The 24562-nt window shown below is 44.0% G+C and overlaps 1 protein-coding gene across 1 annotated transcript in view; it reads left to right on the forward strand.

Moving 5' to 3' along the window:
- Positions 1 to 21223: 21223 nt before the first annotated feature.
- The window catches only part of SH3GL2 (SH3 domain containing GRB2 like 2, endophilin A1), a 111258-nt gene continuing 107919 nt past the window's right edge, over positions 21224 to 24562 (forward strand). The window contains exon 1 of the mRNA XM_064140675.1: positions 21224 to 21343. Within this exon, the coding sequence (XP_063996745.1) occupies positions 21299 to 21343 (45 nt within the window). The 5' untranslated portion in view covers positions 21224 to 21298. The remainder of the gene's footprint in view (positions 21344 to 24562) is intronic.

Here is a 24562-nt window from a genome sequence, read left to right on the forward strand (position 1 = left end):
CACATGGACTCCAGATGATTCAATGTGAAATTATGCCAGAGACCTTTATTGATCATTTTGCTCTCAATAAATACCCTCAGGGCCACAAGGCACATGCCTACACATTAGCATAATTAGTCAAGGATAACCCACTCCATTCAAACCATGCCTTGTTTTTCTCATTAACGAGGTGTCCATCTATCTTTTCTGAGATAACATAGCCAGGAGCTGGTGGGAACCAAGGTCAGCATTTGCCTGTTATCCTTCTTCACTATGTTCCCACATCCTTCTTCACTTTGCATTCCCACAGTTTTACAGTCACTCTCAAGCAATAGAAATGCAGGGTGCCATTAAAAGGGACAATCTCTCTATCACACCCTGCTTTAGCTGCATGTCCAGCCACTGCTTTCAGGGTAGTGCTAGAAGATGTGTAGGCAAATGCAAACTGAACATTTTTTTCTTTCCTTTGTTTACTTTTGAGATGCACTGGTTTCCTATCCTAGCTTGCTGTAGACAAGACACAGAACCACAGAATTATAGAATTAACCAGGGTGGAAAAGACCTTTGAGATCACAAAGTCCAACCTATTACCTAGCACCTTCTAATGCTAGGCACTAAATGCCTCATCCAGCCTCCTTTTAAACACCTCCAGGGATGGTGATTCCGCCACCTCCCTGAGCAGCCTATTCCAAAGGCAAATCACTCTCTATGGCAAGAACTTCCTCCTAACATCCAGCCTATGCCTCCCTGCACACAACTTGAGACCGTGTCCCTTTGTTCTGCTGCTGGTTGCCTGGCAGAAGAGACTGACCCTCAATTGGCTACAATCTCCTTTCAGGTAGTTGTAGACAGCAATGACGTCAGCCCTGAGCCTCCTCTTCTCCAGGCTAAACAACCCCAGCTCCCTCAGCCTCTCCTCAGAGGGCTGTGCTCCAGGCTTCTCACCAGCTTCATCGCCCTTCTCTGGACACATTCCAGTATCTCAACATCTCTCTTGAATTGAGGGGCCCAGAACTGGACACAGCACTCAAGATGTGGCCTGACCAGTGCTGAGTACAGGGGAAGAATAACCTCCTTTGTCCTACTGGCCACACTGTTCCTGATGCAGGGCAGGATGCCATTGGCTCTCTTGGCCACCTGGGCACACTGCTGGCTCATCTTCAGCCTACTATCTACCAGTACCCCCAGGTCCCTTTCTTCCTGACTGCTCTCCAGCCACTCTGTCTCCAGCCTTTAGTGCTGCATGGGTTGTTGTAGCCAAAGTGCAGAACCTGGCACTTGGACTTGTTAAATCTCATGCTGTTGGACTGTAGCCATCTATCCAGTTTGTCCAGGTCCCTCTGCAGAGCCCTCCAACAGATCAACACATGCTCCCAACTTGTGTTATCTGTAGACTTACTGACAGTGGACTCAGTTCCCTCATCCAGATGGTCAGTGAAGATATTAAACATGACTGGGCCCAGTACTGATCCCTGGGGGACACCACTAGTGAGTGGTTGTCAACTGGATGTGGCACCATTCACCACCACTCTCTGGGCCCAGCCCTCCAGCCATTTCTTAACCCAGCATGGAGTGCCCCTGTCCAAGCCATGAGCTGCCAACTTTGACAGAACTTTGCTGAAGCCCAGGTAGACTACGTCCACAGCCTTCCTCATGTCCACCAGGTGAGTCATTTGGTCATAAAAAGAGATCAGATTGTTCAAGCAGGACCTGCCCCTCCTAACCTAAATCTATGCTGGCTGGGTCAATGCAGAAATCTAACAAGTCACAGCGTGGAGGCATAGGGATGGAGGGCAGAAAACCCACAAACTTGGAGAGGAGAAGAAAGTGGCAGGAACACCATCCTCATGTCTTGATCTTCCTGCAAGAGATCTACTTATTTGCGTTTGCATGCAACACCTTTTGAATAACTGAGCTTCTAAATTCAGGTTCTCCTGTGCAGAATAATGAAAATGTGGGTCAGATTCTTTTGGCATCAGATATAAGATTGTCCTTTGATTTCTAAGTCTGCACTTTGTGGAACACAGAAATCAAAGTTGTCCTTTTTGGGTTGATGCATTCTAAAGGTATCTTTTAATCTGTTTAAACATGCTTAGAGTGCTAAACTGGAAGAGATTCCAAAAGTAGAACTGATGTGAGCCTTTAGAAAATCATACAGTTTTTGCATGCTATGAAAAAAAGTAGTACAAGCAATCAGCGTAGTCCCACTGTTAAAATACTGGGCTCTGTTAACAGCCCTCAGTGTCACCTTTAAGTGTACAGATGCTTTCAGCTCTGATTCTGACCTTGTGGATATTCTTGCAGTGCAGATTTGGTAGGCTACCTCTCAGCACTGTAACGGTGTAGTGCCTTGATCCTCTGTCACTTCCCTTCCTAAGCTGGACAGGAGAGAGAAAACACAAGAAAAGACTCATGGGTCCAGATAAGGACAAGGAGATCAAGCAGCAATTACTGTTACAGGCAAAACAGACTCAATTTGGGATAAAAAAAGAACTGAATTTGTTACCAATCAAATCAGTGTAGGATAATAAAAAAGAAAAGCACACTACCCCTACTCCTCCTATTTTACAGGGTTTTCTGGCAATTCTGTTTGAAGATTTGGTTGTCACTTTAGACAACACTAATCCTGCTAAAAACAGACACGCGTCTCAAAAACAGAAAAGCACTTTTGCATGGGAGTTGGCAGGGCTCATTGAAAGAGCTTTAAACTAGATTTGAAGGGGGAAAGTGATAAAACCAGGCTCTCCAGAGATAAGACAGGATGTGAGATATTAGTGTTTGTGGGATCTTGTGCTAGAGAGGTCTTTTGGTCTGCCATCTGAGTGGAGGTAGGGGATAGTGTGCCATGAGTTAGTAAATACATGAGGGATATTATGGGTTTAGCATTGGAGTGCTTGGGAATGGTCAGATAGAAATTAAGTCTTCTGCCCCCAAAATGTGACAAGATCAGTAGACCAACTGAAGTACACCTACGCCATGAATACAGCAACACAACAATTAAGAGGAGCTGCAAGCCACTGCACAGCAGGAAAAATATGACAGAGTTGCCAGCGTACCGGAATTCTGCAATGGATGGCTATTAAGTCTTCAGAGAGGATAGGCCAAGGAGAGGAGATGGAGTGGGCCTGTATGCTAGGGAGTGGTTTTATTTCTTGATGTTAATGATGGTGACAACAGGGTGTAGTGTTTCTGGGTAAGAATTGGGGGGAAGTCCAAAGAAGAATATATAATGGTGACAGTATATTACAGATTTCCCAACCAGGATCAAGAGGTGGACAAAATGTTCTGGGAGATGCAGCTGGAAGAAGTCTCACAATCACAGAATCACAGAATACTAGGGGCTGGAAGAAACCTGGAGAGATTTGGTCTAGCCGCCCTGCCAAAGCACAGTCACCTAGAGCAGGCCAAACAGAAACATGTCCAGGTTGGCTTTGAAATGCTCCAGAGAAGGAGATTCCACAACCTTTCTGGGCAGCCTGTTCAAGTGCCTCCACCACCCTCACAGTAAAGAAGTTTCTCCTCACACTGAAGTGGAACTTCCTATATTCTAACTTACATCCATTATTCCTTGTCCTATTGCCAGGTGCCATTGAAGTGAGCCTGTCCTCTTCCTCTTGACACTCACTCCTTGGGTGTCTATAGACATTAATAAGATCCCCTCTCAGCTGTCTTTTCTCTAGACTAAACAGCCCAGGTTCTCTCGGTATTTCTTCATAGGAGAGACATTCAAGTCTCTTAATCATCCTTGTAGCTATTCATTGGACTCTTTCCAGTAGATCTGAGGAGCCCAAAACTGGTTACAGTATTCCAGGTGTGGTCTCACCAGGGCTGAGTAGAGTACCACCCTCAATCCCTCATGCATAAAAGCTGGTTGTAGTGAGGTGAGTGTTGGTCTCTTCTCCCAAGTAATAAGCAATAGGAAAAGAGGAAATTACATCAGACTTCACCAAGGAAGACAAAGGTTGGATATTAGGAAAGATTTCTTCACAGAAAGAGTAGTGAGGCACTAGAACAGACTGCCTAGGAAAGTGTTAGAGTCATTCTCCCTGAAGATATTTAAAAGACATATAAATGTGGTGTTGAGGTACATGAATTAGCGGTGACTTGGTAGTGCTAGCTTAATGGTTGAACTCAATGACCTTCAAGTTCTTTTCCAATTAAAGTGATTCTATCATTCTATGAATGATTTTTTTTGTTTACTTTCTCTCCTTTTTTTAGTTTACTTTCTCTCCATCGTGTGAAAGAATGGTATCCTTCCACCAGATGCAGTTAACTTTCAACCACATCCTTGTCATTGAAGGCAAGGAAATCGAAACATCAAACGGCACACACGCAGGAGTAGTCGAATCAGACAGATGAATGGGAGAGGAAAAGCGCTGCCAAAAGCTGTCAAGAGGAACTAAGGTGAAAGTATAAGGTGGGATCCAAAACACAAAAGATAGAGAGAAAAAATGATTTTGAAAGAACAAAAACTCAGAAAGAAAAGAGTTTGTTAGTGAATGAGGAGGAAATACAGAAGGAAAGACAAGTTACATGGCCGTGAGCATGTCAATGACTGCGTTTATGTGAAAGACTGCTCTTCAGATCAGTGCTGGGCCTGATCCTGTTCAATATCTTCATTGATGATCTCGATGAGCAAATTGAGTCCAGCATCAGTAAGTTTGCAGATGACACCAAGCTAGGAGCAGGTGTTGATCTGTTGGAGGGTAGGAGAGCCCTGCAGAGGGACCTGGACAGGATGGATGGGTGGGCAGAGGCCAATGGGATGAGATTTAACAAGGCTAAGTGCAGGGTTCTGCACTTTGGCCACAAAAACCCATGCAGCACTAAAGGCTGGAGACAGAGTGGCTGGAGAGCAGTCAGGAAGAAAGGGACCTGGGGGTACTGGTAGATAGTAGGCTGAACACGATCCAGCAGTGTGCCCAGGTGGCCAAGAGAATCAATGGCATCCTGGCCTGTATCAGGAACAGTGTGGTCAGCAGGACAAGGGAGGTTATTCTTCCCCTGTACTCAGCACTGGTCAGGCCACATCTTGAGTGCTGTGTCCAGTTCTGGGCTCCTCAATTCAAGAGAGATGTTGAGATACTGGAATGTGTCCAGAGAAGGGTGATGAAGCTGATGAGGAGCCTGGAGCACATCCCTCTGAGGAGAGGCTGAGGGAGCTGGGGTTGTTTAGCCTGGAGAAGAGGAGGCTCAGGGCTGACGTCATTGCTGTCTACAACTACCTGAAAGGAGATTGTAGCCAATTGAGGGTCAGTCTCTTCTGCCAGGCAACCAGCAGCAGAACAAAGGGACACGGTCTCAATTGTGCCAGGGGCGGTACAGACTGGATGTTAGGATGAAGTTCTTGCCATAGAGAGTGATTTGCCTTTGGAATAGGCTGCTCAGGAAGTGTTGGAGTCGCTGTCCCTGCAAGTGTTTAAGATGTGACTGGATGGGGCTCTTAGTGCCATGGTCTAGTTCAGGGGTCTTCATACTATGGCCCGTGGGCTGGATTCGGCCCCCCAGGGTCCTATATCCGTCCCACTGGTATTTACAGAGCCCAACCCCACCGAGGGTTGGGGGGGAAGTCAAGCAGCTGCTTCCTGCCTCTTAATCCACTCGCAGGCCTCCCAAGCACCTGCCAGGACTGGACTGGAACCAAACTATAGTCTGGTCCCCAACAAGCTATACTCTGGCCCCCAACAGTGTCTGAGGTACAGTGACTGGCCCCCTGTTTAAAAAGTTTGAGGACCCCTGGTCTAGTTGATAGGCCTGGGTGATAGGTTGGGCTGGATGATGTTGGAGGTCTCTTCCAACCTAGCTGATTCTATGATTCATATGAGTACCTTATCTGATATACTACAATACTTTATCCTCTTTCTATAGAGGCATAACTGAAACTAACTAAAGACATGACAAAAGTAATGTTAAAAAGCAATGTAGTGGAAATTGTAAAAGCAATAGAATTGGGAAAACCTGAATTTATGGATTTTTTAAGTACTCCTTAGAATAACGGTTGTGCTTGGCCCTTTCCCACTGCTATGAGGAACTTCAGAAAGCATGATGCTCTAAAATCAGAACCTCTTAAAAGCTGCAAGAACAAAGCCACAAAAACTTTAACCTATTATTCTTCAAGCACAGAATCAAAATATACACTAGAACTGACAATTATTCTATACTCTTTTTCTTCTTCTATACTCTGTAGAGTAATATAAAGTATATTCTATACTTCTTTCTAAATAGGTCCACTGATTGTGGTGCCGTGAGAGATTAATGCACTAATGATTGCTCACTGTTAACGCTAATCCACTGACCTCAAGTAGCTTGATCTGAAGATATTTATAGTCTGGCACTACCTCAAGTCTTGGATGTTGAATGGAAAAGCAGTAAAGTGCTTCCTTCAATTGTTCATTTCTTACTATCTGCTGGGAGTCACATCAACACCTGGGAGCAGCTGGTCTATTTTGTTTTATATGCACTGATGTCGATAGAGTATTTAAAATTACATTAGTAAGAATCATCTGACGTCAGTACTGTACTACATGACCCATGATCCAAGGTCAATTTCCAATTTTAAAGCATTATAAGAATGGCAAGTGCAGGTCACTACCACTTTAAGCAGTTTTAGAGACACTAATGGGCTCTGAAAGACCAAGCAACAGATGGAAAGTAGTATTTATCTAAAGCACTCCTTTCTAGAACAGGCATAAATCAAGACATGGTTCTTCAGAAGGAACTAAAGAAATAATTTTACTGCAGAATCTTCTTTTTTTTTTTTAATTTAATTTAGCTTCAAGAATCTACATATAATTTTAGGGGAAGCCCACTGAGTCTTCGTTGCTTCCATCTCTTTTACAGCAGGCCTGACTTTCTCACTATATTTGAAATTTGGTGTGTAAAGGAAAGTGTGCACAAAATCAAGGATTATTAAAATGAGTTTTACTTATAATATAATAATTTAATTTAAGAAGCATAGAGCAAGAAATAATAGAAATAGAGTTGTGGGCAGAATGCCAGTACTGTACTGAGCAAGAAGCTTAACATTGTCTGATATGTGAGTGTCAGTGACAGGTTTAATTATACAACCTCTAGTTCACAGTAAGTGGAGACATCTCTGTTCACATCTGTCCCACTGTGAAAATCTTGCATATTTTTTGTACTTTTAATACAATTAACAAATGTACTCCCCCCAGCACTGTCTTCCACATGTCATTTGACCTTGTTGAATCTCATACAATTGGTCCCAGTCCATTGATTCAGCATGTCTAGGTCCTTCTGCAGAGCCTTCCTACCTCCAGGCAGAGCAACACTTCCTCTCAGTTTTGTGTTACCTGCAAGCTTACTGAGGGTACACATAATCACTTCGTGCAGATCACTGATGAAGATAATGAAGAGAATCAGCCTCTATACTGAGCCCTGGCTGCCTTTTATTGGCCACCAAGTAGACTTAACTCCATTCATCACCACCCTTTGGGCTCTGCCATCCAGCCAGTTTCTTACTCAGCCAAGTATCCACCCACCCAAGCCATGAGCGGCCAGTTTCTCTCTCTCCTGTGGGAGACAGTCCAAGTAAACAGCATGCACAGCCTCTCACCCACTAAATGGATCACCTTGACATAGGAGGAGATTAGGGTTGTCAAGCAGGACCTGCTCTTCATAAACTCATGCTGACTGGGTCCTGACCACCTGGTTGCCCTGCATGCGCACATGCACATGGCACTTAAGATGATCTGCTTCACAATCTTCCCTGGCACTGAGGTCTGACTGACAGTTCCCTGGATCTTCCTTTTGGTCCTTGTAGATTGCCGTTCTCCAGTCAACTAGGACCTCCTTGGTTAGCCAGGACTGCTGGAAAATGATGGAAAGTGTCTTGGTGTGCACTTCCACCAGCTCCCTCATTACCCTTGGGAGTACGCCATCTGGCCCCATAGACTTGTGTATGTCTAAGTTGTACAGCAGGCCACCAACCATCTCCTTGTGGACTGTGTGGGCTTAATTTTGCTCCCTGTCCCTATCTTCCAGCTGAGGTAGCTTGGTATCCAGTGAACAACTGGTCTTACTACTTAAGACTGAGGCAAAAAAGGTATTGAGTATCTCAGACTTTTCCAATTGATATTCCCATTCCTATTCCTGTCCCTATTTTCCAATTTAGGTTAAAATGGCACCTCTCTAAGAAAATGTGCTCTGGCACGAGTCTTCTGCCAGCTTCTTCGGGGCTCTGCCTCCTCTAAAATGTAGTGAAAGCTCAGATGAATCATACATGAACTCTGTCTGTTTCACCCTGCCTGCTCAGGTTGCATTAATTCCCTCATGCAGATATAAAAAACCTTATCAGAAAAATACAGCTTGACAATCCCACAAAATTTTTGTGAATGACCCTGCTACATTTTTTGGGGAGAATGCTTGAGTAGCTGTGCAGCAAAGGAGCAGATGTTCTAGGATAGAGAAGAGCAGCCTTTGCTTTCACAGTCTAAGACCAAAACTGTTTCTTGGTTTCATAGCCAGTGGGAGCTGAGAGACTTGACTGTTATGTATTTTGGTTTTGTAGAAGCAGCAAAACTTGCTTCTTTTCTTCTTGTCTCTAGCTTAAGCCTTACAGGTAGTTCAAAGTGTGATTCCTAATCCATTATATAATCCAATTTCTTTCATAGTACAACTTCACTGTAGCCACCAGAAATGCACTGACAGTTAATTCTTCACTTTCTGCATAAACCCTATAACTCAAGTCTGATCATATGAAGGGGACAAAACCCTCTGTACTGCAATTCTGAACCCCCTTCTTTGTGCAGAGGAAAGATGGACTATTAATCATCTTGACAGATGAGAGAAGTGTACCAGCTACTTAATTAACAGAAAGGAACCTGTAAGTCGAAAGCTATGTGCTGCAAAGCTATGGCCTGAATGCTCTCCTTAATTCAGTTTCTCTTAACTAGTGATCTGTGCAAGCTTGTTCCTTAAGGGGTAAATAACACAGCACTAAGCACCTGCACTGTCCTAGGCTCATATTGACACAAGTCCTTTTACAGTACCAAGCCAAGTGAGTGTAGAAACATTTCACTTAACAGGAACATGACGTTTGGAGTGTAGTAAAGGCCTCTTTCATTCCAGCTTGAACATCAAGGCTAGAGAACTCAAGGCATAGGTACTTGTAATTGAGATCTCTGTCTCAATACTTAATGGATATTTGTTGCATGGTAGAGTACATAGCATTTTAGATGGTAGTTATTGCAAGGGTTTTACTTGAGCTAAGCAACTATCAACACTAACTAACTAGCCTTACTTAACTAGTGGGGGAGTGGGAAGGAAAAATTAAGAAAAAACCCTCAGACACAAAGGAGAGGGATCTACTTTTGTCCACCCTAATAAATATCCAAAGCAGCAGGTAAAAATGAAGATGCTCCAGGATCATCTTATTTCAGCTGAAGCCTTTGAATATGTCGGTGCTCTTTCATTGCTTCCATTGTCTCTTGTCTATACTATTTGTTCCAGAACAAGAGACTCAAAACCACTGTTTTTGCAATTAGACAAGACTCATTAACTTTTAAGACTGTAGAGTCATGTGCTTACATTAATGTCTTAACATCATTCTTGCATTAAGGGCTTCTGGGAATAGGTCTAAACATCTGTGAACTTCATTACTAATTTGTATCAAGGACGGCAGATAATTCTTCTTCATTTGTCTGATTGCAGTTATTATTGGACATCCAATAATATAGAAGAACCCATCAATGACCCAAAGCCTCACACAGAATTGTGTTAATAATGTGAAACACAGATATGTATGCAAGAACTAATGGCACATTTCTGAACCAGAATTCACTGCTTCAGCTGTTGCTGCAGAGCTGGAAGAGTTGTTTGTTCTCTAAAGCTCATATTCTACTATAATTTGCTATGAAACTTTGGTTCTTTCATATTGACTGTGTGGATAATTTAAATGTCTGAAGATATTTTCACCTTACTAATGTCCCCCCAAAAAAGCAATATATTGAAGATTTCCCAGTTCACAGAATCACAGAAAACATCCCCTTGGAAGAGACCTCGAAGATCATCCAGTCCAACCTTTGACCCAGCACTGAAGGGTCAGCACTAAACCATGTAATTAAGCAACAGGTCTACATGATGCTTGAATACCTCCAGGGGTGGTGACTCTACCACTGCTCTAGGCAGCCTATTCCAGTGTTTGACAATCCTCTTGGTGAAGAAGGACTTCCTAGCATTCAGCCTGAACCTACCCTGGAACAGCTTGAAACAGCGTCCTCTAGTCCTGTCACTTGACACCAGGAAGAAGAGACTGGCCGCCAACTCATTCCAAATTCAGGTAGTTGTAGAGGGTAATGATGTCTCCCCTCGGCCTCCTCTTCAAGTTCCATTGAGTACTTCTGTGATTCTTTCCCACTCCACTCATCTAGAATGTTGTCTTCTATTAATGAAGTTACACATCCGCAAAAGAAAAGAAATTCAAAATGTGAGCATGAAGTCTGTGCAAACTGGCCAGTCACTAATTCTCAGGTTTACAATCTCAGTAGCCAGAACTTTCTTTAGCAGGTCTGCATTAGTTTGCACTAGCTGCACAACAAGACAAAGATAAAAGCCTAAAAGTTTCTAGAGGTTAAAATACTAGAAAACATTTCCAATGGATTGAAAACGAAACCACAGATGAAACAGTCACTCAGATAGAATGGAATTCTACCTGAACACAGAAATGAAAAACTAAGAATTCTGCAACATGTAGGTAGTCCGTTCAAGTAACTGTGATGAATTATCACTCTGCACAGTCTCTGTCTGAACCGTTTGTTATGTATTAATTTGTAATGTAAACTGCAATGAAACAAATAGATGAAAAAAATCACTATGCACATATGAGATTAAGTTATCTGAAACAAGCCTATGCTTGTTGCAGCCCTTTATTTATGACAGGCTTGCTGATACAGTACTGCAAACAATAGCTCACCAAAACAGAGCTCACAAGGAGCACTCACTAATTTTATTAAGAAGAGACGATGGTTACATTTTTTCTCTGGTCTGCCTCCTGGGAGTTAGGGATGAGGCCATGCTAACTTTGGCAGAGTAGTAGGTGGTGGTCTGTTACAAATAAGCAAGTGACAGAATATGAACAATTAAGCCTGACTCTTCTGCTGATTAAATTTTCAATTAAAAAATCTAAGGTAGGTGCACATCTAAGGCACACTTAATTCTACCACACACATGTAAGCATGTGTATATCTGTCCGTACCTCCTGCCTGCACAAGAAATAGCCAAAATCCACTCCCAGGATTTCTAGCCTCCCAAGACACCAATGTCTAAAAAGCACAGAGAGCAGGCAAGCACAGCAAGCATGCAGAGAAGCTATGTAAAATGCGCTGGCACCTCTAAAAATGAGCCAGGTTATTCTGTGCTACTAGCTGCCCTACCTAAAAATTGGTAGTAGATCTGCTAGCCAAAGGCCTGTGTCCTCCCTGCATGCACTTTTAAAATACTCAATAGTTGTTTTGATACAATGAGTGCTGTTGCAAAACACTGATAAAAAGATCTATGTATTATCCAGACTAGCCAGCCATCAGTGGATGAGTGTTCTACTTATTAAAGTACTAGTAAATCTGAAATTAAAGGAAACTTGAAGCTTGGAAAGAACTAGCCCATGATATCCCTTTGTAACAAGCCAAACAATTCACAGGAACTTTTCAGCTTACTGCTGGTGGTAAACCACAATGACAAGATTCATTATTGCTTTGTCCTGTGTTTTTCAAATAAGGAATTAAAGTAGACAAGGCAAGACATAAGTGCACAACGAGATTAAGAAATTAATTCATTCAACACAGAAGGAAACTACTTAAGTATCTTTGGGAACAGACACCATACTCAGCAATCTTCTTATCAAAACTGTACTGTCAGAATAGGCTCTCATCAGCTAAGAGAAAAAAGATGTTTATTAGCAAGGTATTACGGGAAGAACACACCAAGACATGTGCTTCCTGTTCAGAAAGGTGACAAAGACCTGCGGTGCTTTTAGAAGCATGCTGGGGAAGCACACTATCAATAGAGTATTGGTACAGTGTCCAATTAGCCTTGCACACTTCTGTAAAAAAAGAACTCTTGGACTTTAGAGGGAACATCATCTGTCAATCCTGTGTAAAGAAATAAAATTGAAGCTGCAAATCGATGAGACTGGAGATTGATAATTTAGAAGTTTAAATCAAACAGAATCTGGATAATCTATGCCACATGTGATACAAACACAAAAAAATCAGCTGTTTAATTTGTAAAATACTGTGTTTGAATTAACACTAACAACTAATATGATCAGTGCTGTTCATCCTGCCTTATTTTATTGATGTGAAGGGAAATGAAATGGCTTCTGTAATTCAAAAAAGGAGATGGGAGTTATTGACATTTTTCTGTCCTGCTTCTCTCCTTCTTAGATGTTTCCATCTTCCCTTACTTGGAACCTATTGTCTGTGCCTTGTGTATCTTCTCACTTCCAGAAACTGACAAGATATTTCATAATCAACTGTTTCCTTTATGTCTCTCAATTACATGGTATTGAATGATGGATAACTTTGGTAAAAATAAACTTTGGTAACCTTGTATTCTAGCTAGTCCTCAGAGATTAGAGAGGCTAGGAGCAGCTGGACTTACCTCTTACTAGGTATGCCACATGAACAACTCAGTTTTGCTTTCCATCCTGTTGATTTAAGCAGTCAATGTGCAAATAACACATTTTATTTACACTCAAAAGATACACAGCTTCTTTATGCTTGCTGATGGTAAGCACTTAGCTGCAGAAAATGCCATATAGGTCTAAGAAAATACAACTGCACTTACAAGCAATTAATTACAAGGAAAAATACACACTCAGCATAGCTGAGGCTGCAAATGTTACCAAAAAGCATCCTTTCTGGGGTGTGTAAGGAGGACAAAGTCTATTATCTGACACTACAGCTTTGGTGTCTGTAAATTTGGTCTGAAAAAGGATAGCATACAATCTTCTCCTGAAATTATTTTTTTAACTTTCTGGCTCAAGTTACTTTCCCTACTGATTTTATTGTATTTTTAGCATTTTATTTTATTTTGCCATGGAACTTATGAAGGGATTTTATTATGCCTTACTTCCCTTTATGGTATTGAAATATTAGCTGAGTTGTGAAAAAAAGTTTCCTAAAAGAAGCCTGTCTAAAAAAAACCCAAATGCATCAATTTTTTTAGAACCTACTGAAACAAATTTTCTGACTTATCTCAGAAAACTATTTTCATAAAAGTAGCTGCATCACCTTGTATAGTAACAACACAGAGGTTCTAAAAGAGATGTTTAGCTTACTCAGAATTTGGATACCAGATTTATAAAGCAAATTCAGGAGGCAACAGTGTTCATGTTGATTACACTTCTCCAAGTACACTGCAGTGACTGCTGCTGCAGATTGAATTCTTACTGGCTTTAGAGCTCTGCTTTATGCAGCCGAGTTGCACTTTTAAATCATCTTACTTAGGAAGTAGTTACAACAGTATGGAGGCTATTCTGTCTCATGCCATGGCTGGAAAGAAATTTCCTGGATTTCTACCTCTATCTCTGTTGCAAAACTCTGACAGATGCTATACCTGTAAAGGCTGAAGCTGCCTGGAGCTTTTATATACATCTTCATCTCCTGACAATGGAAAGATCAATCCCCAAATTCCTACAACAGTCTACTTTTGTTGCCCTTTTACTATTTGTCTGTAAAACAGATTTAAATTCCTGGAGCAAACTATGAGTGGGCACCTGGAAACTAATCTAAAAACAGACAGACAGTAGGAGTGAAACTTTACTGCAAAAGAACCAAGTGAGGATTTTGAAAAAAACTAGGCATCTTTAGTTTTACCTAAATGAAGTAACAGAAACATAAACCCATAACCAGAGTGCAAAGTGAATGGGAAAGCCAAAGTAATCTTCTCAAAAACACTCTGTCCCAGCAACTTTGACAATGTTCATCTGTCAGAGGCTTTGAATATTGTGCACCTTGATCAGTAGCTTAGCATAAAACCCACCTCAAATTACCTGCCTCATTGAAAATCCAGTACAAGCTTTTTTAGGGTTGTTTTTTTGTTTTGGTGGTGGCGGTTTTGCCTGGATTCCTCTATGCAAAAAAAAAAAGAATCCATGATCAGACAACCAGCAGAATAGAGAAGGACCTTGTTCTTCTAAATTCTTTATTACTGTGTTATCATGTGGATTAATAAAGACATCTTCTGTATAATCTCTTAACACACACGCAATATTAGCAAGGTCACATTATGGTCAATTAACATAATGTTAATTGAAAATGCAATTGTGTCTGTGAAAGACAGGTTATTCTGTTATCCACTGAAGCTGATTTCAAAGCATTACTCACATAGATTGTTCCAGGAGAAGTCACAAATGACATGATATACTGAAGAGGAGATACTAAATTAAGTTCTCTTTGGCCAAAAAGTGTCACTATTTAATTTACTCAAAGTGATTTTATGTCTATTGACACTGACACACATAAATTGCATTTTAATAAAGATAATAGTTCCCCCATCCAGGCATATGTATATATATATATATATATATGTTCTAGGGTATGTTCTAGGAAAAAAAAAAACAACAAAAACAAAACAAAAAAACCCCAACCAAACAAAAAAACAAAACAACAGACTGAGCACAGTTAAAACACGAATTTCAGCTGTGCAATTGGAAGTATGCACAGCCAGTAATATAAGGTGAGTAGGTGAGTCAGGGTGTTCAGCTACTGTTTGGGCTGATTCATATCAAGGCAGTAATAGTAATTTCAGTTCACAAGCAGTGGGAGCTATAGGGGCATAATACCCTTGAAATAGAGGCCTTCATTCTCTAGCTTATTATCCAGAAATTGGATTTGCTTGACCTCTTTGTGCTTGTGTTGTATAATTTATTTGTATCATTTTCATGTAAAATGAGTAGCAGATGGGAACCTAGTCTTTTGAAATAGTCAGCTATGCTAGTTTGAAGCTAGCTAGAATGTTTTAGTGAGAAGAACTAGATTACAGGCTGTGAAAGGAAAACAATGGTGATGTCCACTTCACTCATAGGCTTGCTGAGAGGTATAAGAACAAGACTGTAAATATATCACAGTATCACAGTATCATCAGGGTTGGAAGAGACCTCACAGATCATCAAGTCCAACCCTCTACCACAGAGCTCAAGGCTAGACCATGGCACCAAGTGCCACGTCCAACCTTGCCTTGAACTGCCCCAGGGACGGCGACTCCACCACCTCCCCGGGCAGCCCATTCCAGTGTCCAATGACTCTCTCAGTGAAGAACTTTCTCCTCACCTCCAGCCTAAATCTCCCCTGGCGCAGCCTGAGGCCATGTCCTCTTGTTCTGGTGCTGGCCACCTGAGAGAAGAGAGCAACCTCCTCCTGGCCACAACCACCCCTCAGGTAGTTGTTGTCCTGGAGTCCTGTACCCCTAAATGCCTCTCCTGCCCGGACTTCGGGGGGAAAGGGGAAAAGCCGCCTGGTTTCCCCCCTCCCTCGCCTGCCCTGCAGCCATGAAGGGGGGAACAACTGCCCCGTGAGTTCCCGCGCTGGAGCCAGGCTGGGATTGGCCGTGCGCTTTCGCGCCTAAGGTGTGCTAACTCTGCCCTTTGTCTAGCAAAGGTTATAAATATTGGGGGTCTTCCTGCCTTTGGGGTTCCCGCTTTGGAGTTTGCCTGTGCCTGGACGTATGTGTCTGCCTGAGCTCACACACTCCCCTGTGCCTGGACTGCAGAGACCTTCAAAAGGGATTCGCTTTCCTATTGACACCTTTGTGTGCCTAACGACCCTTAACGACCCTTAACGATTCCTGCAGCCGCTGGAGGAGGAAGACAGACCGCACGAGCCAGCCTGAGTGAGTTATTTGGCTTAGCTTAATTTAGTAAGAAACCGCTATTAATTAATAGCTGAGGCCTCTTCCAACTTCTGACTTCCAGTATAGTCAGATTATTGATGGTATCCGTGTAGATTAATTCTCATGCAACTGAATTTGCTTATCAAGCTAAATTAATCTTTGTATATATAGTTGTGGGGGCGGGTTTTTGGGAAAATAAAAAATAACTATTTTTGATAAATTCCCGACTCGGCCACGTATCAATTCCTGCCCTCCGCAACAGTTGTAGAGACATAAGATAAGACATATAGATAAGACATAAGATAAGACATATAGATAAGACATTTGGTCACTGCCTGGGCTTTGAGCTCCATTTCTGTCTCTCTAACCTAACCTGATTAATCCACCTGCTTCCTAACCCCCCTGGCCGACCCTCCATTCTTCCTTGGGCACAAGGCAACGTCTAGGGTAAGGTAGAGAGGGATGGGAGAAGCCGGAAGGGTGGTTGGGAGCCCCTCCTGGGGACTCAGGTTTCTGGGAGTGCTGTTGTGTTCCTGTATTACCTTTTACCTTGTATATTTCTGTATATAACTGTACATATAGTAAATATCTGCTTGTATATTGTGCTAAGATGTAAATATAAAAGCTTCATTCAATTTCCAGAGCCAGCTGAGTCTAGCCTGGGTGATTTCCAAAGTGTGGGGGTGGGTGGGTAACACCCAAACCATCACAGCAGATCCTGAAATGATGTTCAATAAATCCTGAAATGACCATTCAATTGCAGTTATTTAGTAACTAATGAAGAAATACATTCTTCACTTTATATAAACAAGATTATAACATTAATGATTTTTATAGGTCTACTTTCTATCTCTCACCATCTTTGCAATTTATAAGGCATTCTCCCAAGTACTGCTCCCCCAGGTACAATGGCAAGCACATAAACCTCTCACTCCTTGCCTGGAATCTCCACATGGCCTCACTTTTCATCCTTCAAAATTATACTATCCCTTTAATTGGATGGAAGCATTTCTATGTGGACTTGGGACTAGGACAGGTAGCTGTGCCTCCTACTACGCCCAGGACACGGCTAATACAACTTTCCACTATATAGTGAGGGGAGGGATATTCTTGGTTTGCTGTTCTTCACAATGCACAACTTTGGTATGGTTCAACATTCTGTCCCTTAGTCCAAGTTGCTTCCAGGAACTGCATTAAGTCAGTAAAGTTTACATGGAGGCACTGCTCTGCCTCTGGATGCCCATTTATTTACGTGATATAGTTATATCCCCTATACTTCAGAAAGCTGAGATGGTCTAAAGACCACTGCAGTGCAGCTTGGCTAGTTGCACCATGTGACAGATTATGCAAAATTAGTAATCTGTATTAATTTTGATATCCAGGTGATGATTGTTGATAACTATGAAAACTGTTCATTAACATTAAACTTGCCAGAAAACTTTTTCACAAGTTCAAAAACACAGAGTTTGGAAATTTATGCATGCAGGGAACAGGCAAAACTATACCACTTATTTCTTAAAGTGGCGAACACAAATATTATACTGGAAGAGTTTTTAAAGTATTTACTCACAAAGTATAAATCAGACAGTGCCCAAACACTTTCAGAGAACTCTGTCGTCTTGGCCACCGAGTAAGTCTCCCCATATTTCTGGGGAAAGGTCAGAACCTTGTCTCCTGGCTCCTCTGGACGATCTGTGTATCTCCAGGACTTCTAGTCTTAGCAGGAGACTTTCAGGTGCAGGCAGGATATCTTGTAACGTGCAGTCTCAGCACAATGTCTGGCTGGGTATGCAGGCATTTAGAGCCTGTTCCTGATAAGCTCTCCAGGCAAATTCAGGATTCAAAATGAGGCGACAGCAGCCCCCTTACTACCTTCTTATCTCTTCTATCAATATTCAGCCTGAGACTAATGGGGCATTGGACATAGTTTGGCCAACCACCATATTAGGTGAAGCCAGGGCTTGCACCCTCCTCTCCCACGGTTGCTTTCCCCCAGCACAGAAGTAGGAGGAACAGGGGAATATGTCTGGGCAAGCCAACATGGATAAGCCCATGTTTGCCCCATCAAGCCAACCACCACACACCAAGCCTGTGTGGTGCACCACAGCAAGACCACACAGTTGAGAAACAGCTCTAGGTACTTCTGAAAATCATGGAACCACAGAATGTCAGGGCATGGAAGGGATCTCAAAAGATCACCTGGTCCAGCCCCCCAGCCAGAGAAAGATCACCTAGAACAGATCATACTGGAATGCATCCAGATGGTTCTTTAATACCTGCAGAGAAGGAGACTCCACAACCTCCCTGAGCAGCTGGTTCCAGTACTCTGTCACCCTCACAGTGAAAAAATTCCTCTTCAGGTTCACGTGGAACCTCCTATGCCTCAACTTCCACCCACTGCCCCTTGTCCTGTCAGTGGGCACCACTGAGAAGAGGCTGGCTCCATACTCTTGGCACTTACCCCTTATATATTTAGAAACATTAACGAGGTCAAATCATAGAATCACAGAATCAGCCAGGTTGGAAGAGACCTCCAAGATCATCCAATCCAACCTAGCACCCAGCCCTAACCAATCAACTAGACCATGGCACTAAGAGCTCCATCCAGTCTTTTCTTGAACACTTCCAGGGACAGCAACTCCATCACCCCCCTGGGCAGCCCATTCCAATGGGAAATCACTCTCTCTGGCAAGAACTTCCTCCTAACATCCAGCCTAGACTTCCCCTGACATAACTTGAGACTGTAACCCCTTGTTCTGCTGCTGGTTGCCTGGGAGAAGAGACCAACCCCCACCTGGCTATAACCTCCTTTCAGGTAGTTGTAGAGAGCAATGAGGTCACCTCTGAGCCTTCTCTTCTCCAGGATAAACAACCCCAGCTCCCTCAGCCTTTCCTCATAGGGCTTGTGTTCCAGGGCCCTCACCAGCTTCATTGCCCTTCTCTGGACATGTTCCAGTATCTCAACATCTCTCTTGAACTGAGTAGCCCAGAACTGGACACAGCACTCAAGGTGTGGCCTGACCAGTGCTGAGTACAGGGGAAGAATAACCTCCCTTGTCCTCCTTGCCATGTGTTGTCATCCCATCTAACTACCCTGTATTAAGTGTTTGCTGTCCTGAAATTACAAAGCCACAGGATACCACAAGATGTTAGGCTTTGGAAGAATGGACATCTGGAGATCTTCAAGTCAAACCCCCCTGCCTGAGCAGGACCACATAATCTAGTGCACAGGAATGTATTCAGACGGGTCTGAAGAGTCTCCAGTGAATGAGACACCACAACCTCTCTGCGAAGCCTGTTCCAGTGCTCTGTGACCCTTACAGTAAAGAAGTTGTTTCTTATATTGAGGTGAAACTTCCTATGTTGTAGTTTACATACACTGCCCCTTGCCCTATCACAGCAGACAAGTGAGAAGAGGTTGTCCCTTCCTTCCTGACTACCAACTCTCATATATTTATATACACTTATTAGATCCCCTCTTAGTCTTCTCTCCAGACTGAAAAGCCTCAGATCTCCCAGCCCATCCTCATAAAGCACATGCTCCAGTTTCTTAATCATCCTTGTAGCCCTGTTGGACACTCTCAAATAGATCCCTGTCCCTCTTGAAGTGAGGAGCCCAGAACTGGATGCAGTATTCCATGCAAGGCCTCCCTAGGGTAGAGTAGAGGGGGAGAAAACCTCCCTTCATCTGCTGGACACACTCTTCTTAATGCACCCCAGAATCCCATTGGCCTTTTCGGCCACAAGGGCACATTGCTGTCTCATGGAAAACTTTTTCCACCAGAGCTCCCAAGTTCTTCCCCACGGTGCTGCTCTCTAACGTATCACCTCCTAACCTGTACTAGTGCAGTTTATTATTCCTTCCCAGGTGCAGGACTCTGCACTTACCCTTGTTGAACCTCAATAGGTTCCTCTGTGGCCAGCTCTCCAGTCTGTCTAGATCTCTCTGAATGGCCACACAGACTTCATCTGTATCAGCCAAGCCTTCCAGTTTGGTGTCGTCAGCAAACTTGCTGAACAAACTCTGTCCTCTGATCAATGTCGATGAAGATGTCAAAATGGGCTGGACCCAGCACTAATCCCTGGGGGGCTCCACTAGTTACAGGTCTACAGCTGGACTTGGCACCACTGATCACCACTCTGCACTCTATTGTGTAATCAGTTCCTAATTCATCTCATTGGGTTCCTCTGTCCCACACTTCCTGAGCCTGCTCACAAGGATGTTATTGGAAACAGTGTCAAAAGCCTTGCTAAGGTCAAGGTACACTACAGCTACTGGTCTCCCTGCATCTACCCATACAGTTACGGCATCACAGAATGCTATTAGATTAAGCAAGCATCATTTCCTCTTACTAGATCTGAGCTAACTACTCCTGATAACATTCTTCTCTTCCAAGTGCCTAGAGATGACCTCCAGAAGAAGCCGCTCCATCATTTTTCCAGGGATGGAGGTGAGGCTGACAGTTTCCTGAAACCTGTTTCTTGCCCCTTTTGAAGACTGGATTGACATTCACTTCCCTCCGGTCCTCAGGCATCTCTTGTGTTTGTCAGGATTTTGCAACGATGATGGAGAGTTAATACAGCACTACTGGTTTCAACCAGCTGATAAGAGCTTTGTGTAACTCTCTCTCCTGTCCGTGCTAATTTGCGGGCACATATGCACTGACTGGGTCAGCCTCCAGAGAAAGAGCGTTACTTCTGGGTTGTATTGCTTGTGTTGTTTAGTATTTTCAGGGCAAGTGTCAACCGCTATTCTGCTAGTGTTTGTAAAGCGGGACCCAAGAAGCCAGCGCCACTACAAACATTTATTCGAGTATCTGGAGCACGTTCACCCCCCCTCTGCTGACACTTTTCCTCGGTTTTCCTCATTACAACTCTGCCAATTTCTTCCCTTCAGGCTCAGTTCCACGGAGGATGTCCCGCGAGGACACGCTCATCCTGCGTTGCCAGGGCTGATGCTGAGGGGAGGCCGAGGCCGAGGCCCGCACAGGTAGGGGAAGGCCAAAGAACCCCACGCCTGTGGCCCAGACCGATGCAGGGGGGGCAGGAGTGGCCTTTCCGGGGAGAGGTCGTACAGGACAAGAGCCCACCCTCGTGCTGGAGAGACTTCCCGGCGGGAAGGGCCGACAGCTGCGTCTGACGGTTAGGACGTGCATACAGGGCCACCGCCCGCCAACTGAAGGGGAGGTGGCAGGACAGAGCACGGGTCCCGCGGGCTGGCAGCCGCGCAGCTCCTCTGCTGCAGTACTCCCGGGATCGCCCAGGCCTCCCCCGCACTCCCGCTGGAAGGCGGCGCGTCCAGCCCTGACGTCACGGCGCCCTCGCATCGCCGCCGCCGCCGTCTGACAGCCTCCGCCGACCGAGCGGGTGCGGGCAGCGCGACCGGGCGGGAAGGCGGCAGGACCCATCCTTGCGGCGGCAGAACCCACCGCATCGCCCCTCGGCTCGGCTGCAGCGCGCCGTCCTCACCATGTCTGTGGCCGGGCTCAAGAAGCAGTTCCACAAAGCGACCCAGGTACAGTCCCACTTCCCCGCACGGCCGGCTGCTCCGCAGTGCAGCCGAGTGCGCGGTTCGCGCTCTGGCCGGCTCTGTGCTCTACGCCCGCGGGCGTAGTGCAGGAGTGTACGTGGATATGCACACGTGTGCACGGGTGTGTGCTGTGCGCAGACGTGCACATGTGTGCACGGTGAGGGGGGTTGCACGAATGCGTGTGCACGGGGCCGCGTCAGCAGGCACGAGTGTTCGTGCTGCGCGAGTGGCTCCCACGTTTGCATGAGCGTGCAGCAGTGTCACGAAGCACGAAAGTGCAGGGGTGCGGGGCGGTACGGCGCGGGCGTACCCGAGCGCACAGGCTGCGCGGTGCATACGGCCGGGGGCTGCCGTCGTCTGGCTGCGTCTTTCCCCGGTGTCCCAAAGGGCTCCGTCCACGCTGCAGCAGGCGGGCAGGGAGTCCCGGGATGAGGGAGCAGGTCCTTAGTAGGGCTTCGCAGTAGCGGCGACGGCCGCCGTAGACCGCGGACCTTCTTTCCCGAGGGTTGCGCACTCTGTTTCCATTGACGTCTCCTTAGCCTGACTTTTGTAAATCAGCAATAAACATGACCTTGTTTTTTTTTTTCTGTCTCCAGAGTGCAGCTGAAATCTGAATAATGAGGAGGTTTCGTTCTGTTGCTTTAGGCACGGTGTGATATTGCAGGAAGGTCAGCGTGGATGTTTCCCCAGTCTTGAGTTGTTTTCAGAACACAAAGTCTGTGCGTGAGGGTACCATTTCTGAACCAGATTCTGACTCGGAATGCTTTGAGGATAAATTATAAAATGGTGTAATAGAAGTCATAGGATGTAGAGATTTGAGGCCAAAACCAGTGTAATGTGCTGCTCTTTTTGTTTGCAGTTAAATACAGAATCTCTGGTTATTTCTTCCTAGTCATCATTGCAGGCATCTTCAGGTGATAGTCACTCAAAGCAGTCTGTGAGTTCAGGAATTCAGGGTCTATCTCTTTTGTCCCATCTGTTGTTGCACTGTGTGGAAATGTTCCTGAAAGAATTAATCCAAATTGTGATTCTCAATGCCTTTCAGTTACAGCCATACCTGTTAGGACTCTGAACACAGTGGGCTATGTCAAATAAAAACACTGGGCCATACGGGCATTAAATGACATTGTGTCTCACCTTTCATACCACATCATGCTGCATCATTGGTAAAATAAGCTTCACAGAACCCTGCTGCACTCCTCATTGATGTGGTAAGGAGAAGTTTAGGGCGCCTTAGCCCATGCTGCAGTGACCATCTGGTGCTGCTTTATTGTTTCTCTCCATGCTTTGTTGTTTCTCTTCAGTGCTATCAGAAGCACACTGTACTGAATTGTGGTACCAAAAATAAGAATTACAGTGTCAGTGGGGTCCACATTTAAGAAGGAGACAAGCTGAAATCCACTTTTTACTCACAGAAGTCTACAGTTCTCCATTACTGTAAGCTAGTGAGCACACCTTCAGCACAGCAGAAGTAAACATCCCTTTATTGGAGGAAGCATGGTGTGAAAGGTCTGTGCGTGCTGTTCTGTCCTTGAGATGACACTTTGACACTGGTAGTCTGGAATACTGTCGATGTGAAGGAAGGAAGAGTCTTAGCTGGCTGAAACAAAAATACTGAGTTTCTGATGCCAGATTTTGCAGCCTGACATCAGATAACCCAGGGATTTTTGGGCCCAGACTTGACTTTCACAGATTGTATGCAGGCCACAAAGACACATTCATGTATGAGAATGACTCACAAGTAGACTGCAAGACTTATCTGTCTATTGGCTTGTTTTCAGTATGAGTGAGAAATCCAGGAGTTAGACATGCTGACTCTACTTTAGGGAGTAATCCTTTTGACTAGAGGATTAATCCTCAGGTGAAATACTATTAATACAAAATACAGTTCCATTTAGAACTGCAAAGATTTGTAGCATAATTTAAATGCTATTTAAAAATTTTCCATCCAGAAGAAGTCTTCTTTGCATAGCACAACTTAAAATCTTTTAGCTTCCACATCCGGTTTATTTTATACAATGTAAACATTTTGCTCTCATTTGTAATTTTTTGACTTGTAAACTGTCAAACTAACCTGCATGAGATGCTGCCTTTCTGTTTTTAACTAAAAGCCATGCTGAAGAATTTGGTGCCTGTCAGATTCTCTTCACAAGCTGCAATAGCAGTGAGTCACCGAAAGAACAGGATGAAACTTTGCATCTTCTAGAGTGAAAGGAGTATTTCTTTCACCTTTCAGAAAAAGCTTTTTAACAGTTTTACCTCTATGCAGCATCATGAAATGCAGAAAAATATACTCCTGAGTTTGTAAGAGGGTGAATCTGGAAGTTGTGACACTCATGCAGCTTTAAGATGTTAGATGACAAGTTTGGAGCAGGTTAGATTATTCATTTACTGATGTTACCCCCAGAGCACCCGAGAAGGAGAAGTAATCCCATTTTGAGTGTTAACTATGCTGCTGCAAATCTGTCTGACATCCTGGAGCTAAGAAGATTGCTCCAAATAGCGGTTCACCAGAAACAGGCAATTAAGTGCTGTGGACCGAACAGTGCCTTTTTATTTCGGCATGCAGGCTCCTCTGCTGTTAGCTCTGTGTCTGTGTGACCGACAGACTATTGCTCCTGTGCGACTGTGTAGTTTTCAAACCACTGAAATCATTTGGGTGATGCAAATTTGACAGTCTGGGGCATTTGAACAGAGTTGCTTTAAAATTGCATGCACTTTGTTTCTACATGACTGCATTCATTACATAATATGGCTTTTGTGAGATGCAGTCAAAACTAACTTTTGGAAAGTAGTAATTTCACAGGGAAAGAAATGAACAAAAATGCTGGGAATGGTCACAACCAAAGCTCCTCTGGGAACCACTGAATAACAGCATTTAAATAGCAAACCTCAGTGTGGTGATTTGACCAGAAGCCTGTAATCTAATTTATTTTCTTCCACTTTATTTTGCTTTTGTGATACAATGTGATTTAATTTGGCTTAAAAGCAAGACAAAATTCACAGGTGGTGGAGCATGTCCAGAGAAGGGCAATGAGGTTCCTGAAGGGCTTGTAGCAGCTGACCTATGAGGAACACGCAAGGGATTCTTTCTCCCTGTTGCTGCTTTCCAGCACGATGACCCCAAGTCTGTACCTGTGCCTGCTGTTTTTCCTCTGTAGGTGCAGGACCTTGCACTTTGCCCTTATTTAACATCATGAGGTT

The sequence above is a fragment of the Pogoniulus pusillus genome, chromosome Z (genome assembly GCF_015220805.1).
Source record: "Pogoniulus pusillus isolate bPogPus1 chromosome Z, bPogPus1.pri, whole genome shotgun sequence".
Lineage (NCBI taxonomy): Eukaryota > Metazoa > Chordata > Aves > Piciformes > Lybiidae > Pogoniulus > Pogoniulus pusillus.